General features: G+C 45.1%; 1 protein-coding gene across 3 annotated transcripts in view; it reads right to left on the bottom strand.

Annotated features, from left to right (window-relative positions):
- The window catches only part of LOC138787286 (leucine-rich repeat-containing protein 25-like), a 68910-nt gene that overhangs the window by 13149 nt on the left and 39403 nt on the right, over window positions 1-16358 (bottom strand). The window contains exon 1 of one of the 3 annotated variants that reach the window (XM_069964511.1): window positions 13623-13693. The exons of 1 other annotated variant lie outside the window; for it this stretch is intronic. In XM_069964511.1, the coding sequence (XP_069820612.1) occupies window positions 13623-13656 (34 nt within the window). In that variant the 5' untranslated portion in view covers window positions 13657-13693. Of the gene's footprint in view, window positions 1-10628; window positions 10711-13622; window positions 13694-16358 lie in introns of those variants that run through there. One more of the 3 variants, XM_069964513.1, reaches the window with a different exon arrangement.

Raw genomic sequence — 16358 nt, 5'->3', positions numbered from 1 at the left:
GAATATGACCAGTGTCACTTTATTCATTAATAACTTCGGGATGCTTTTACCTATCCAGCCGATTCTGAGAATGTTTTCTCGTGACATATGGTACTTTACATTTCTGGTAAAATGGAGTAGATACTCATAACGAATCTTTATGAAAAACACCAAAATAACGTGAAAAATTGTGAAAAAATGCATTTTTCAAACTTTGAAACCTTTCTGCTTATACAGAAAATGGTTATGCCACATAAATTATATATTAAATAGCATTAGCAACATGTCTACTTTATGTTGGTAGCTTTTATTAAACAATATTTCATTTTTTTTAGACAATAGAAAGTTTAAAACATTAGCAGCAATTTTCCAAATTTTCAGTAAAATTTCAAAATCAGATATTTTTAGTGCCCTGTTCAGGTTTAGGCTATGTTCACACTACATATATTTCAGTCAGTATATTTCAGTCAGTATTGCAACCAAAACCAGGAGTGGATTAAAAACACAGAAAGGATCTGTTCACACAATGTTGAAATTGAGTGGATGGCCGCCATATAACAGTAAATAACTGCCATTATTTCAATATAACAGCCGTTGTCTAAAATAACAGCAAATATTTGCCATTAAATGGCAGCCATCCACTCAATTTTAACATTGTGTGAACAGATCCTTTCTGTGTTTTTAATCCACTCCTGGTTTTGGTTGCAATACTGACTGAAATATACTGACTAAAATATACAAATGCTGACTGAAATATACGTAGTGTGAACGCAGTCTACAAGTGTATTTGAGGGGACTGTATGTTAGAAAGCCCCACAAAGCACCCCATTTCAGAAACTGCACCACCAAACTCTGCAAAAGCACATCCAGAAAGTTTTTTAACCCTTTAGGGGAGTCACAGAAATAAAAGCTAAGTGTGTAAGAAATTAGAACATTTTTATTCTCTGTGCAGAGATTTTATTGTAATCCAATATCTTTCATAATGATAAACCTATTAGCTGAGAAATGCACCCCAATATTGATTGCCCCGTTTCTGCAGTTTATAGATATACCCCATATGTGGCCCTATTGCGCTATTTGACGAAACCACAAGCCTCAGATATAAGAGAGCGCCCAGTGAATTTCAACGCCTCCGTTACATTTGGTCATTTTTGACTGTACCACTTCAGGTTGGCAGAGGCTCTGGGGTGCCAAAACATTAAAAACTCCCCTAAAGGGACACCATTTAGAAAACTACACTCCTCAAGGAATGTAACAAGGGGTGCGGTGAGCATTTGGACCCCACAGGTGCTTCACAGATTTTCAGAACAATGTGGTGTAAAAAAGGAAAAATTAAATTTTTTACACTAAAACGTTGTTCTAGCCTCCATTTTTCCTTTTTACAAGGGAATAAATGAAAAAAAAAACCAAAACATGTAGCGCAGTTTCTCCCGAGTACGGAAATACCCCACATGTGCATATAAAAAGCCAAGCGGGCGCAGGACGAGCCTCCAAAAAGAAGGAGCGCCAATTGGCCTTTGCAAGCTGGATTTTACTGGAATGGATTTCAAGGGTCATGTCGCATTTACAGAGCCCTCGTGCTGCCAAAACACTGGAAACCCCCCACAAGTGACCCCATTCTTGAAACTACACCCCTCAAGGAATCTAACAAGGGGTGCAATAAGGATATGGACCCCACTGGTGACGGGCACAAATGTGGAACAATGTGACGTGAAAGTGAAAATTTTATTTTTTTCACTTTCACGGCACAAATGTGCCCGTCATCAAGGGGTCCATATCCTTACTGCACCCCTTGTTAGATTCCTTGAGGGGTGTAGTTTCCATAATGGGGTCACTTGTGGGGGGTTTCCAGTGTTTTGGCAGCACAAGGGATCTGTAAATGCGACATGGCGTTCATCATCCATTCTGGCCAAATCCAACCTCCAAAATCCAAATGGCACTCCTTCCCTTCAGAGGCTTGCCCTGCACCCACATGGCGCTTTATGTCCACATGTGGGGTATTTACGGACTCAGGGGAAATTGCTCTACACATTTTGTGTGTTTTTTTCTCTTTTAACCTCTTGTGAAAACGAAAAATTTAAGGCTAAACCAACATTATAGTGTAAAAAATGTAATATTTCATTTTCACGCCATATTGTTCCACATTTGTGCCTGTCACCAATGGGGTCCATATGCTCACTGCACCCCTTGTTACATTCCCTGAGGGGTGTAGTTTCCATAATGGGGTCACTTGTGGGGGGGTTCAACTGTCTTGGCAACACAGGGGCCTTTTAAATGCAACATGGCCCCTCGAAATCCATTCCAGCCAAATCCAGCCTCCAAAAGCCAAATGGCGCTTCTTCCCTTTGGAGGCTTACCCTGCACCCGCATGGCGCTTTATGTCCACATGTGGGGTATTTACGTACTCAGGGGAAATTGCTCTACACATTTAGTGTTTTTTTTATCTTTTAACCCCTTGTGAAAATGAAAAAATCAAGACAAGATCAATGATTTAGTGTAAAAATTTAACATTTTTTACACTATATGTTAGTCTAGCCTTGATTTTTTCCTTTTCCACAAGGGGTTAAAAAAGAAAGTGAACACAAAATGTGTAGGGTAATTTCCCCTGAGTACGAAAATACCCCACATGTGGGCATAATGTGCCATATGGGCACAGGGCAAGCCACCAAAGGGACAGAGCGCCATTTAGAGGCTGGAATGGAGAATGGAAGCCATGTCGCAATTAAAAAGCTCCTGTGCTGCCAGGACAGTAGAAACCCCCCCACAAGTGACCCCATTCTGGAAACTACACCCCATAAGGAATCCAACAAGGGGGTAGAGTAAGCATATGGACCCCACTGGTGACGGGCACATATGTTGAACATGTGCCGTGAAAATAAAAAATACAATTTTTTCATTTTCACGTCCCAAATGTGGCCGTCACCAGGGGGCCATATCCCTGCTGCCCCCCTTGTTAGATTCCTTATGGGGTGTAGTTTCCAGAATGGGGTCACTTGTGGGGGGTTTCTACTGCCCTGGCCGCACAGAGGCTTTATAAAAGCATCCTGGCATCCTGAAGACAGCAGGAACCGCCGAAGCAAGCCGGAGCCAGGATCAGGTAAAGTATATGCTCCAGCGGCCAGGGGGTTAACGGAGCGGGCTGGGGACAAACTCGCAGCAGGGATGTACATCCCTGCTGCGATTTTGTCTGCCATTGAAAGAATAGGGCTGGGATCCGCAGCGAGTCTCGCTGCAAATACGAGGACAATACGCAAATACGCTGCGGATCCGGCAAGTGAGTTTGTACCCTTATTATTAATGACACTTTATTTTTAACTTTTACACTTATACTAGAAGCCCCTATGGGGGACTTCTAGTAAAAGTGCACTGATCTCTCATTCAGATCTATGCTGCATAGATATGCAGCATAGATCGATGAGATCGGCACTCGTTTGCTTCCGTCAGCCAAATGCAAATGAATGCCGAGCCGGGATCACCGCCATTACGGCGCAGACCCTGGCCGGCATCAGTCACGGAGATCGCTCCTCCGTGACAACGTCACGGGGGAGCGATCTCCCCACTAGACACCAGGGAAGAGCTGCTCTGAAGTCTTCAGATGCAGCTGTCAACTTTGACAGCTGCATCTGAAGACTTAATTAGCGGGCAACGGACCCCCAGCTACATGCAGCACCTGGGACCGCGGCGGTTCAGTGCGGGGTCGCCGCGTAGCCCAGCTTCAAACGCCCCCACCCGCGCGAGGACGTACAGTTACGTCCTTGTGCGGGAAAGGGTTAATGTCCTCTGCCAATCCTTGTTTAAAGAAAGCCTACAAAGCCGGTTCACACCAAGCAGTCAACAGAACAATAATTCTCTGCTGGTCGCTTACCCTGACAGAGAGAGAGAGTAGACTATTCTCTGCCAATGCCTTATGATCCGGTCGAGCATATATAGTATCTAGGGACAAAAAGAATTTCACCAAGCTACTCCCTTCCTCCGCCTCAGGAAGAATTTTAAGAGCCCAAGCCTGAGGCTCTCCCTGAAGTAGTGAGACCACAATACCAACCTTCTCCTGCTCAGAAGGGAAGTGATTGATCTGAAAAAACAACTTGCAAGCACCCCTAAAGGAATCAAACTTCCCCATATCACAGAGAACACACAGAGAACACACAGAGAACACACAGAGAACACACAGAGAACACACAGAGAACACACAGAGAACACACAGAGAACACACAGAGAACACACAGAGAACACACAGAGAACACACAGAGAACACACAGAGAACACACAGAGAACACACAGAGAACACACAGAGAACAGCACAAGCAGGCAGAGATAAGCTTAATATCTGGCAGTGAGAGGCAGGCTGGCACACACTATATAGGACACCAGAGGTCCAGTGCAGGAGCTGATTGGACCAGACCCCTAATCCTCTCAGAACACCTGGGGCAAGAGCAAGCTTACTGGCAGGGAGAACAGTCTATCAGACTAGCTAAACAGTATCAGAGTTAACTCTGGAGTAGCCAGAAGTATCTCAGGCAAAGCGGGTGTGGCTGAACAAACCCAGAAGGAAATAGAGCTGTGTTCCGACAGGGTTCAGGACACTGCACCAACATACAAAAATACTGAATATCAGCGCCATCTCGGCCGCACAGCATGAACCAAGGGGCGCACGGAACTCAGCACAGGCACATTCATGACAGTCTCTGCTCCTTTAGTGAGTGGCCATGCATTTAATATAATGCATGGACACTTATTGTGCAGGGGCAGCATCGGGGGGCGCCGGGCAGAGTAGCCTGAATTTTTTTTTTTAAATACATGAAAATTGCGCCTCCTTTCTTTCACCACAAGATGGCACCTATGGCCATTGCCTACCCCTGCCTACCCTTTGCCCCGACCCTCCCTGCACCTGTTCTGCCCTTTCTTTGTTGGAGCCTCTGCATGCTTCCGATAGTGTGAGGTCCCAGCTCTCCGTTATTCATGCCCGTTGTTCCTGCCCATAATTCCAGCTTGCCTGTGGTTCCAGCTGTCTGTTCTGCTGTGTCGCCGCTGCCTGTGGTTCCAGCCGTGAGTCCTGCTGTCTTTCTGCCTGCCTACGTGTCTCCAGCTGCACCTCACCCATCGCCCCTAGCAAGCCAAGCCAGGGGTAGCAACCTGGGGGTCACCTGCCACAGCAAGTCCATCCCACCCTTAGGCGGGCACTGGTGAAGACTAGCATCTCCTTAGACTCTGCTCCCTGGTGTGCCATTACTAGCTGTGGTACAGCGGATCCACGTCTCCAGCTGTTTCATAGAGGATAGTATGAAGGTAGTAGAGTAAGCTGTGTAGCTGTGAAATTGTTCCTGTTCTGTCACTGTGTTTGTCACTACATGCTGTCCACAGGTCTCCTGGATGAAGTTATTCCTGTTAAAGGGGTACTCCAGCGGGTGGGCCTCCATCACTGACTGGCTGAGCTGACCAGAGACGTCACGTCTCAGGCCCGCGTCAGACACCAGGAAGAGGCCGGGAACCGGGACCGGAGCGCTGCGATGCAAGACCCGCCGCTGGAACCGGGGAGGTGAGTGGACGTCGTTTCCCTCAGCCACCTCCTCCCCGGTCCCGGGGAAAAAATGTCCCCCCCCGCTGGAGTACCCCTTTAAGCATCTGTCAGGTTACATTAGGTGTCCTGTCCTTATCCAGTGTCTGGCAGCAGAATAAGTGTCATTGTACACTAGTGATCCACCGCTGTCCACAGGTTCTAATCTCTTCACTTTACTGGGAAATCAGAGCTTGTCATCGGCCTTTGTCTTGCCCTAAACACACAACCCCTTTCCGTAGAATGATCTCTGCACAAGTCACAGAATATACCTAGACAACACTTCTAGTGTAAAGAGTTTGCTTCCGACCATTGTGCCTCTGTCCAAGAGGATTGCTATTAAGCATTTTTCTAAATTCTCAGGTCAGTCAATATGCCTGCTCCCATAACAACAGACTTAAATGAAATTAGAAAAAATTACAATCTGAAAATAGAACCCGAACAAAGAGAATGTTCCATGGCACTAATTCTAGATGACATATTCTTTTGCCATTTTTCTACTACTGGGCCCATTCCTACTGTTGATTTAAAGCAGTACAAAAGAGCTGATCTTTTACAAGTGTGTGAAACAAGCCTTATTTGGTCATTGTCTGCCTGGTAGTATTTTTGGTTTTGTACTATGTGAGGTAAATTCTTTAGAAATTGTTTTACTGGAAAGTTTCTTAGTGGTGCTGTTAATATCCTGTAGTTGTCAGTGGTGAGTTCAACAACCTGTAACTGGTGATCAATAGTCATTTCAGTGTTAGTGGCATAATGCCTGATGGACAGTGATTGGTTTAGTGTCCTTTAAGTAGTGCTACGTATTACTTGCAGTGACTAATATGGTTTCCTCTCTTCACTGTTACATGTGAGCATATAGTATAATATCGTATAAGTATTTTGCTGCTGACATGTAATTTTCTCTACGCAGCGATCTGCCGGAAAGTTATTGCCTAGTTAGCATCACTCATTTCCTCAATCAACATTGTTTAACCACTTCATGACTGAGCCCATTGAGGCACTGATGTTGGGGTCAAATTAATGCAATGTTCCTCCCCACCTTCTAAGAGCCATTGCGCTTTTATTGTTGCACCTACAGGGCAGGTTGGGGTGTAATTTGTTGCCCCATGATCTCTATGCACAGAACACCGATCCGACAGAACAGGAGTAAGTGGCTTACCCTTGCCTGTCGGTACAAAGTTTTAACATGGTAAAGCATAATGCAAAGATTTTTAACTTCATTTTTTAATTTGTAAAAAATAGTTAAACAAAAAGTAGTGCAGCTCATTCAGAGTTATAAGAATGGGTGCAAGCAGATTAAAGCAACTCTGTACGCACAATCTGTCCCTCCCAAGCCACTTGTACCATCAGATTTTAATACAAGATCTGTCCCAGGGTCCGTTCAGCAGGTGATGCAGTTATTGTCCTAAAAAACAACTTTTAAACTTGCAGTCAAATGACCGTGGCCTAGAATATCTGTGCCCTAACTTTGCACCACCCCTCCATCCCCCCTTCCTACCCTCTTCATCATTAGGAATGCCCCTAGAACATTTTCTCCTGTCTGAACCTTGCACAGGTGCCTTAACAATCCAGCCCATGTGCCGTGGTTGCACAGGTGATAAATAGGAGACATTCTGCCTGGAGCATTCCTAATGAGGAAGAGGGCGGAAAGGAGGGACAGAGAGGGTGTGCCAGCCTAATGCATACACAATCTAGGCCACGACCGTTTGGCGCAGGGCTGCCAGTTCAAAAGTAGTTTTTTAGGACACTAACTGCATCACCTTCTGAACAAACCCCAGGACAGATCTTGGATAAAAAGCAGCTATCTGAAGGTACAAGCGGTTTGGGGGGGTCAGATTGTGGGTACAAAGTCGCTTAACCTCTTAAGGACGCATGACATACCCGTACGTCATGCGCCCGTAAGAGGTGTTCAGAGCGGGGCCGCGCGGCGACCCCGCTATGAACTGCCGCAGTTCTGGGTGCCCCTTGTAGCCCGGGACTGCGGGTATTAGCGGGCATGGCCCGATCGCCGGGACTGCTAATACAGTAATCAGATGCAGCTGTCAAACATGACAGCTGCATCCGATTACCGGACGCAGCTTATCCCTGGTGTCTAGTGGGTGAGATCGCTCCTCCGGGACGTTGTCCCAGAGGAGCGATCTCCGTAACTGCTGCCGGCCGGGGACTGCTCCAAGATGGCGCCGTCCCCGACTCGGCACTAGCCTGTCTTCGGCTGCGGCAGCTGAAAGCAAACGAGTGCCAATCTCATTGATCTTTGCTGTATAAGTATACAGCAAAGATCTCAATGAGAAATCAAAGTGTATATACTAGAAGGCCCCCAGGGGGGCTTCTAGTATATGTGTAAAAAAAAAAAAGTATTGTTATTAGTAAAAAGCCCCCTCCCCTAATAAAAGTCTGAATCACCCCCCTTTTCCCAGGTTTTAAATAAAAGTAAATAAATAAAAGTAAATAAATAAACATGTTTGCTATTGCCGCGTGCGTAAACGCCCGAACTATTAATTAATCATATTCCTGATCTCGCACGGTAAACGGCATAAGCGCAAAAAAATCCCAAAGTGCAAAATTGTACATTTTTGGTCGCATCAAATCCAGAAAAAATGTAATAAAAAGCATTAAAAAAGTCGTATACCGATAGAAAGAACACATCATGGCGCAAAAAATGACACCTCACACAGCCCCATAGACCAAAGGATAAAAGCGTTATAAGCATGGGAATAGAGCAATTTTAAGGAACATATATTTGTTAACAATAGTTAGAATTTTTTACCGGCCATCAGATAAAAGAAAAGTTATACATGTTATATATGGTTTTAATCGTAACAACTTGAGAAACATGCATAACAAGTCAGTTTTACCCCAGGGCAAATGGCGTAAAAACACAGTCCCCCCAAATAAAAGAAATGCGTTTTTGTTCAATTTCACCACACTTTGAATTTTTTTCTGGTTTCGTAGCGTACCAAATGCAAAAATTCAGCCTGTCATTGCAAAGCACAATTAGTGACGCAAAAAATAAGGGCTCATATGGGTTTCTAGGTGGAAAAATGGTAATATTATGGCCTTTTAAACACAAGGAGGAAAAAATGAAAATGCAAAAACGAAAATGGGCCCCGTCCTTAAAGGGTTAAAAGACCTTGGGTGAATGTCTAAAACGCATATAGAGAGCAAAGATACCGCAACACACCAACAATAAGGTGAAGAAAAAACGTGTAATTATTTCCTCCAAATTGCAGTTATATCGCAACATTTCAACTCTCTCATAAAGTAATTTTTGAACAAAAAGGATACAAATCTGGTATTGTAATTGTACAGACACATAGAATAAAAATACCATTTCAATTTCACTATACAGTGTAAAATTATTCCCCTACAAAATTGTGTAATAGCAGTTTTTTTTTTATTTCTCCCCAAAATAATTTTTCAATAAAATAACAATAAATGATATGCACAGCTTGTGTCCCCAGCACTCGTTTTCTGTGGGGCAGGCAAACTCTGCGGAATGTAGAGAATGGTTAAATGTTGGCCACACATGCCGGTGCTCACTATTTATTCCAGGGAGAATGTGCTACATTAAAGTAAATGTCAGTCTGTGCACACATTGGAAAAACAAAATACTTCTTTTGGTCCATCTTTTTCCAACCAAAACTAGGAGTAAGTTGAAAACACAGAACGGCTAGATTCACACTATGTAAAAATGGTGGTGGTCTCCCATAACAACGTCCGTCATTATGCAAATAATATCTATTGTTGGAAAAATAACGGATATTATTTGTGCAATGATGGCTGTTATGAAAGATGGCCAAACTGTGCAAATCTTTCCAAATCTTGCCCTGCCAGTTTCACTGCTGATTTTGGTTAAAAAAATAATGACCAAAAAAAACTGTCAGAAACGCTATGTGTGAACTTAGCCTTAGGGTACAAACACACACACCGTATACGCAGCGTATTTTCTGCTGCGATACGCAGCAGATACGCAGCAGATTAGATCTAAATAACTGAACACAGCATCAAATCTGCACCATCAAATCTGCTGCAGATCTGCTGCGTATACGGTGTGTGTGTTTGTACTCTTAAACTGCTTGTGAATGTCTTGGGTAACAGCATACCAATAACAATTTGTAGGTAAATAGTTTACATAACACATTTTACAATGTACAGGAATCAGAATATGTGGAACATGTCTCTAACAGCATTCTTCCTCTTACTCAAAATATGTTAACATACTGTGTGCAATACTTGTGTAATAAAAGGAAGATACTTGACAGTTTTTTCCCCCTCTTTTTGCAATAAGCTGATGCAAAAACCACACACCCTTATCCTAAAAAAAGTCTATGTGTCATTTCTACCAATTTGTTGGCTATGTTCCCACCAAAAACAGCTACAAAAAAGATGTTTAACATATCCGTGACAGAAATAAAGTTCTAAAATCCCAAATATAGGACAGAAAGGGCAGGGCCGGTTTTAAATTAAATGTGGCCCTGGGCAAAATTGAAGGTGGGGCCCCATATGCTGAAATATTGTAGCAACAATTTAAGGTCCCCATACATTTTACACTTTTGTTGGTGGTACCTGCTGCTCGTGGTGGGTTCGGCCATCAGTGTAAGGTGTATGGTGCTCTCTGAACAGTCTGACAGATGACATCAGTGAACATAGGGGGTCGGACTTGATGGAAAATCAACACCCAACCTCTTTGTAGTCAGAGAGATAAGCCGCCATCAGATCTGTCTGGCTATAGCTTATCCCTCTTATAGAGGACACAGGAACACTCATCTGTGCCGAACATTCCTGTGTATGGGAAGGACGGGCCGGATGGGAGAGAGAATTGTCAGCTGAAGGATTGTTCAGCCAGCAGCTACTGAAACTGTACGGACAGTATAAGGGCCGTACTACACGGCCGGATATTCTGGAGAAGTGAGCGCCAATCTAGTAGAATGGAGCTCGCTTACAGAGCCAACCACATGGCTCAATTATTGTGCAGCAAAGGCTGTGTATATATATATATATATATATATATATATATATAATCTATCATTAGTGATGTCTGTGCAGCCCTTGCTGTATATAGTAAATAATAAAGATATATATATATATATACTACCTGATCACGTTCCCCGGTGTCCTCAGGCCTTGTCTGTGGGATCCCCCAGTCACTGCAGCTGCAGCTCTCACTTCTAGTCCCCTCTCTGAGGTGACAGGCCGCTCAGGCAATCACTGGCCATAACAAACAGACAAAGCCTGAGGACACCAGGAACATGATCGGGTAAGTAACAGCTTTATTATTTTATATGCACATTAGCCAATGATTTTTAAACTTGCCAAAAGAAAACGATCAGTTGATGATTGTTGTCTTTATTACACAGAGCGATATCGCCCGGATTCGAACAATTTTCACTCTGTGTATTAGGGCCCTTATTCACATTGAGTCACTTCAGAAGGTTACATGCCAGGACTGCCGCTACTGTACATGCTGGGACTGCCGCTACTGTACATGCCGGGACTGCCGCTAGTGTTGTAAACACAAAAACTAGTTATATGCATTGTTTAAAAAAAATAAAATAAAAATAAAAAATCACTATATCAGGACCAAATATTACCTCCATACCGTTATTGAAGAAAACACACTATATACAGGCCAATATTACTACCATAGAGTGACCGTCCCATAATGACTCTATATACAGACCAATATTAGAAACATACCATGACCGCCACATAAAGACTCTATATACAGACCAATATTACCGCCATAGACTGAACACCACATAATGACTCTATATACACTATATACAGACCAATATTACTGCCATAGACTGACCACCACATAATATAGTTCTGTATATAATGCATACATAGAGTCATTATGTGGTGGTCACTCTATGGCAGTAATATTGGTCTGTATATAGAATGTATAGTGTCATTATGTGGCGGTTATGATGTGGTGCTAATATTGGTCTGTATATAGAGTCATTATGTGGTGGTCACTGTATGGTGGTAATATTGGTCTGTAAATAGTGTATATACAGTCATTATGTGGCAGTCACTCTATGGCAGTAATGACTCTATATATATACACGCTATATACAGACTAATATTACCCCCATACAGTGACCACCACCTAAGGACTGAATACCACCTTATTTTTTTCTCAATAAAACACACCGTATTGCCTTAGTGACATCATCATACACTATACATAGGAGCTGCAGCCAATCACCGATCACCTGCAGCAATTACATAGGACGGATGAGACCAGAGAATGGCTGCAGCTCCTATATACAGTCTATTCACTTCTACACCTCTGCTGGACAGTGGAGCCAGCAGTGCTAATACACACTATACAATATATATATATATATATATATATATATATATATATATATACACTAACACATCCATGAAAACACATACAAATCCAAACCATACAGTCCATACAGTACACAGACATGTAACACACACTAAATTCATCCCTCATACACCTACATTTATACACACTCAGGGCCGGATTAAGGTTGGTGGAGGCCCCGGGCGACAATTTTGTTGAAGGCCTCCCACTCCCCCCCACCCACCCCCATCTGTGACAAATCCTTCCTAAGGGTCAGTTCACACGTACAGACTTGCAGCGTAAATCTGTCAGGTCCTGGCAGTTCACTGTCACTACATACTCGCAGCTGTCTGAACGACCGTATGTAATTCTGCCGGCCCCTTAACCCCTTCTGCTCCCGCCCGGCACCTGCTCCGCTCCCGCTCTGTACACATTACCTCTCCTCGCTGCACGGGGTCCCGGCGTACTGCTCTCCCGTCCGGCCAATCAGTGGCTGGGCAACACCCTGATTGGCCGGGTGGGAGAGCAGTACTGTAATGTATACAGAGCGGGAGTCGGGCCGCAGCAGAAGGCAGAAGGACCTGACAGACTCGCAGCCAGATTTACGCTGCGAGTCTGTACGTGTGAACTGACCCTAAAAATCATTTTCAGTCGAACTAATACTCTCAGAACCCCCTACATTTATACAGCTGGGGGCAGCTGGGGGTGACTGGGGAAGGGAGGCAGCTGGGGTTACAGGGACAGGGGGAGTAGCTGGGGTGACTGGGGAGCAGCTGGGGTGACAGGAGGAGCAGCTGGGGTGACACTGACAGGGGGAGGGGGAGAAGCTGAGGGGGAGGGGGAGCAGCTGGGGTGACAGGGAAAGGGGGAGAAGCTGGGGGACAGGGGGAGCAGCTGGGGTGACAGGGAGCAGCTGAGGTTACAGAGGGAGGGGGAGCAGCTGTGGGGACAAGGGAGAAGCTGGGGGGCAGGGGGAGAAGATGGGGGGCAGATGGGGTGATAGGGGCAGGGGGCAGGGGAGCAGCTGGGGTGACAGGGGAAAAGCTGGGGGGCAGGGGGAGAAGATGGGGGCAGCTGGGGTGATAGGGGCAGGGGGTCAGGGTGAACAGCTGGGGGGGCAGGGAGAAAAGCTGGGGGGGACAGGGAGAGGATCTGGGAGGGGGCAGGGAGAGAGGCTGGGGGGCAGGGAGAGAAGCTGGGGGGGACAGGGAGAGAATCTGGGGGGGGGGGCAGGGAGAGAATCTGGGGGGGGGCAGGGAGAGAAGCTGGGGGGGGGGCAGGGAGAGAAGCTGGGGGGCAGGGGGATCGGCCGAGGGGCAGGGGGAGAAGCAGGGGGGGGGCAGGGAGAGAAGCTGGGGGGCAGGGGGATCGGTCGAGGGGATGGAGGGCAGGCTGGGTAGGCTGGCCAGGTGAGCTTCCGGCAGACAGCCTGTTACACCCAGGCACGGAAGCTCACAGCATGAGCCCGCGTGAGCTGTGAGCTTCCGTGCCTTTGTGTTACAGGCTGTCTGCTGGAAGCTCACCTCACCCGGCTGACACCGCGCAACCCCCCCCCCCCCCCCCTCGGGCGCTAACATTACCGGTGGGGGGCAGCAGAGGGGGGTTGAAAAGAAAATAATAAAAATGCACCAGCCTGAACCCGGAACCCTGCTTCTGGGTTCGGGTTGGTGGGGGCCCCTTTGTGGTGGGGGCCCCGAGGCACGTGCCCCTGGTGCTCATTCCTTAATCCGGCCCTGTACACACTACACACTACATATACAGTATACTTACTACCACTAGCAGCATGCTGGGAGTAATGGTGCATCCTCTAATGTCCATGCAGCAGCAGCAGGCTGGGATCCTCACACTGCAGCCTGCAGCCCTCTCCTCTAGGTCCTGACTGCTGTAATATTACACCATGTGACACAGAGGAAGTCACAAGGTGCAGTGAAGCTGGAGGGAGGGGGAAGGGAGGAAGCACACTCCGGTGCAGAGCGGGTCCTGCAGCCTCTGTGTGACCCCTGATATCAGCCATCAGCTGTAGCCAGGGATCACTGCCAGAGGCTGCAGGACGCTGTCTGTGCACTCCTGCCCCTGACACATACTGTAACTGCTGTAGGGGGCCCCCAGGGGATGGGGGCCCTGGGCATTTGCCCTGTCTGCCCCCCCCCCTAACGCCGGCCCTGAGAAAGGGAGAGAGGTTTGCACTTCCTGTAGTACAGCCTTCATACTCATTCACAACATACAGTAGGCATGGTCACAAACAGATGTGTCCTTCCTTAGCTTGTCTCTTATGGTACTTTTACACGGAGCGATAATTCGCCCGATCGAACGATTAACGATTTTGAATGAACAATGTTTTTTTTTATAACGATCAGCGTTTAGACGGAACGATACATTGTATGGAAAATTCGCTATGCAATCGTTTTGCGATCGTTTAATCCTATCTCACACATAGGTGAAATCGTTGAAAGACTGTTTACACTGAACGATCTGCGAATTTTTTGCGAACGATCAACGATGATTTGAGAACATCAAAAGAATCAAAATGAACGATTTCTCGCTCGTCGTTTGATCGTTCGCTGCGTTTACATGTACGATTATCGTTCGAATTCGATCATTATCGTGCAAATTCGAACGATAAATCGTTCCGTGTAAAAGGACCATAAGCCTCACATATTTAAGAATTTGTCAGATGCTATTTATGTTCTAACCTGCTGACACTGTTAGATAGCTGTTAGGTCAAAGAGACACACAGTACCTTTCATTTATCCATTTGTGCTTATAGAACATAGAAAAAAGTTTTTATTATAGTGCTGGTAAAAGCACTATATTACATTCCCTTTTCTTTATTCTTCTTCCAGCTAATTTTCTGCAATTAATAGATGCATGAACCGCTTTGCACACAGACTGTGTTCAAACTGTGTTTTGAAGCCCTCAGCAATGACAGGTGTGCTGAGTATTTATTTTTGGTTTCGGTCAGATTAAACTTTTTAAAGAAATTTACGTTTAACCCCTTAACCCTTAGGGGACACAGCCAGTTTTGGCATTTATGACACAGCCAAATTTTTCAAATATGACATGTGTCACTTTATGCCTCTGTAACTTTGGAATGCTTTTATCAATCCTTGTGATTCCAAGATTGTTTTTTCGTGACATATTCTACTTTATGTTAGTGGTAAATTTGGATCGATACCTTTAGCGTTTTTTTGTGAAAAACTCCAAAATGTTGTGAAAAATGTAAAAATTATTGCATTTCTCTAAATTTGAAAGTTTCTGCCAATAAGGAAGATAGTTATACCACATAAATTATTGATTAATTCATATCTATAACAAGTCTACTTTATATTGGCAGCATTTGGTGAACATGCTTTAACTTTTTGGGGGGATTTTAGAGACGTAATTGTTTAGTAGCCACTTTCAAAATTTTTGTGAAAATTTAAACTCAGATTTTTTTAGGGACCAGATCAGTTTTGAAGCATATTCTAGAGGCCTGTTTACTAGAAAACGCCCATAATTCACCCCATTTTGAAATCTTCACCCTTTCAAGTATTCAAATTGACATTCATACAGTTTTTTAACCCTTTACGCATTTCACAGGAATAACTTCAAAGAAAGTGTGGAAAGTAAAAATTTCCACTTTCTTTGCAGAGATCCCAATTCAATCCTATTTTTTTCATGCCAAACCAGCTATAAAAAGTAAAATGTAATAAAACATTTATTCCTCTGAATCTGCAGTGTTTATAAATACCCCATTTGTGGACATAAAGTGTTGCACAAGCGCACAACATGGCTCAGAAGAGAGGGAGCACCCTTTGGATTTTGGAGCGTGGATTTGGCTGGAATAAATGTAGGAGACCATGTTACAGTTACAAAGCGCCCCTAGTGCCGAGAGAGTGGAAACCCCCCAAAAGTGACTCCATTTTGAAAACTACACCCCTTAAGGAATGTAATAAGGGGTACAGTGAGCATATGGACCTCACAGGTTTTTCACAGTTTTTTGGAAAAGTGGGCTGTGAAAATAAAAAAATCACATTTTTCACACTAAGATGTTGGTGAAACTAGGGCTGGGCGATATGGCCTAAAATTTATATCACGATATAATTTGATGCATGCACGATATAACGATATATCACGATATAATTTGATGCATGCACGATATAACGATATATCACGATATATAATTATAAATATATAGGGGAGGGCTGATGACTGGCAAGGGGGGGTGATAACTGGCACAAGGGAGGGGAGGGCTGATGACTGGCAAGGGGGGCTGATAACTGGCACAAAGGCTTCAGCCCCCTTTGTGCCAGTTATCAGCCCCCCTTGCCAGTCATCAGCCCTCCCCTATGCTGGCCCCTTTGTGCCAGTTATCACCCCCCTTGCCAGTCATCAGCCTTCCCCTGTGCCATCAGCCCATCCTGTGCCAGTCATCAGCCCTCCCCTGTGCCAGTCATCAGCCCCCCCTCCCTTGTGCCAGTTATCACCCCCCCTTGCCAGTCATCAGCCCTCCCCTATGCCTTCAGC

The sequence above is a fragment of the Dendropsophus ebraccatus genome, chromosome 3 (genome assembly GCF_027789765.1).
Source record: "Dendropsophus ebraccatus isolate aDenEbr1 chromosome 3, aDenEbr1.pat, whole genome shotgun sequence".
Lineage (NCBI taxonomy): Eukaryota > Metazoa > Chordata > Amphibia > Anura > Hylidae > Dendropsophus > Dendropsophus ebraccatus.
This window is presented reverse-complemented; position numbering and strand designations above follow the sequence as displayed.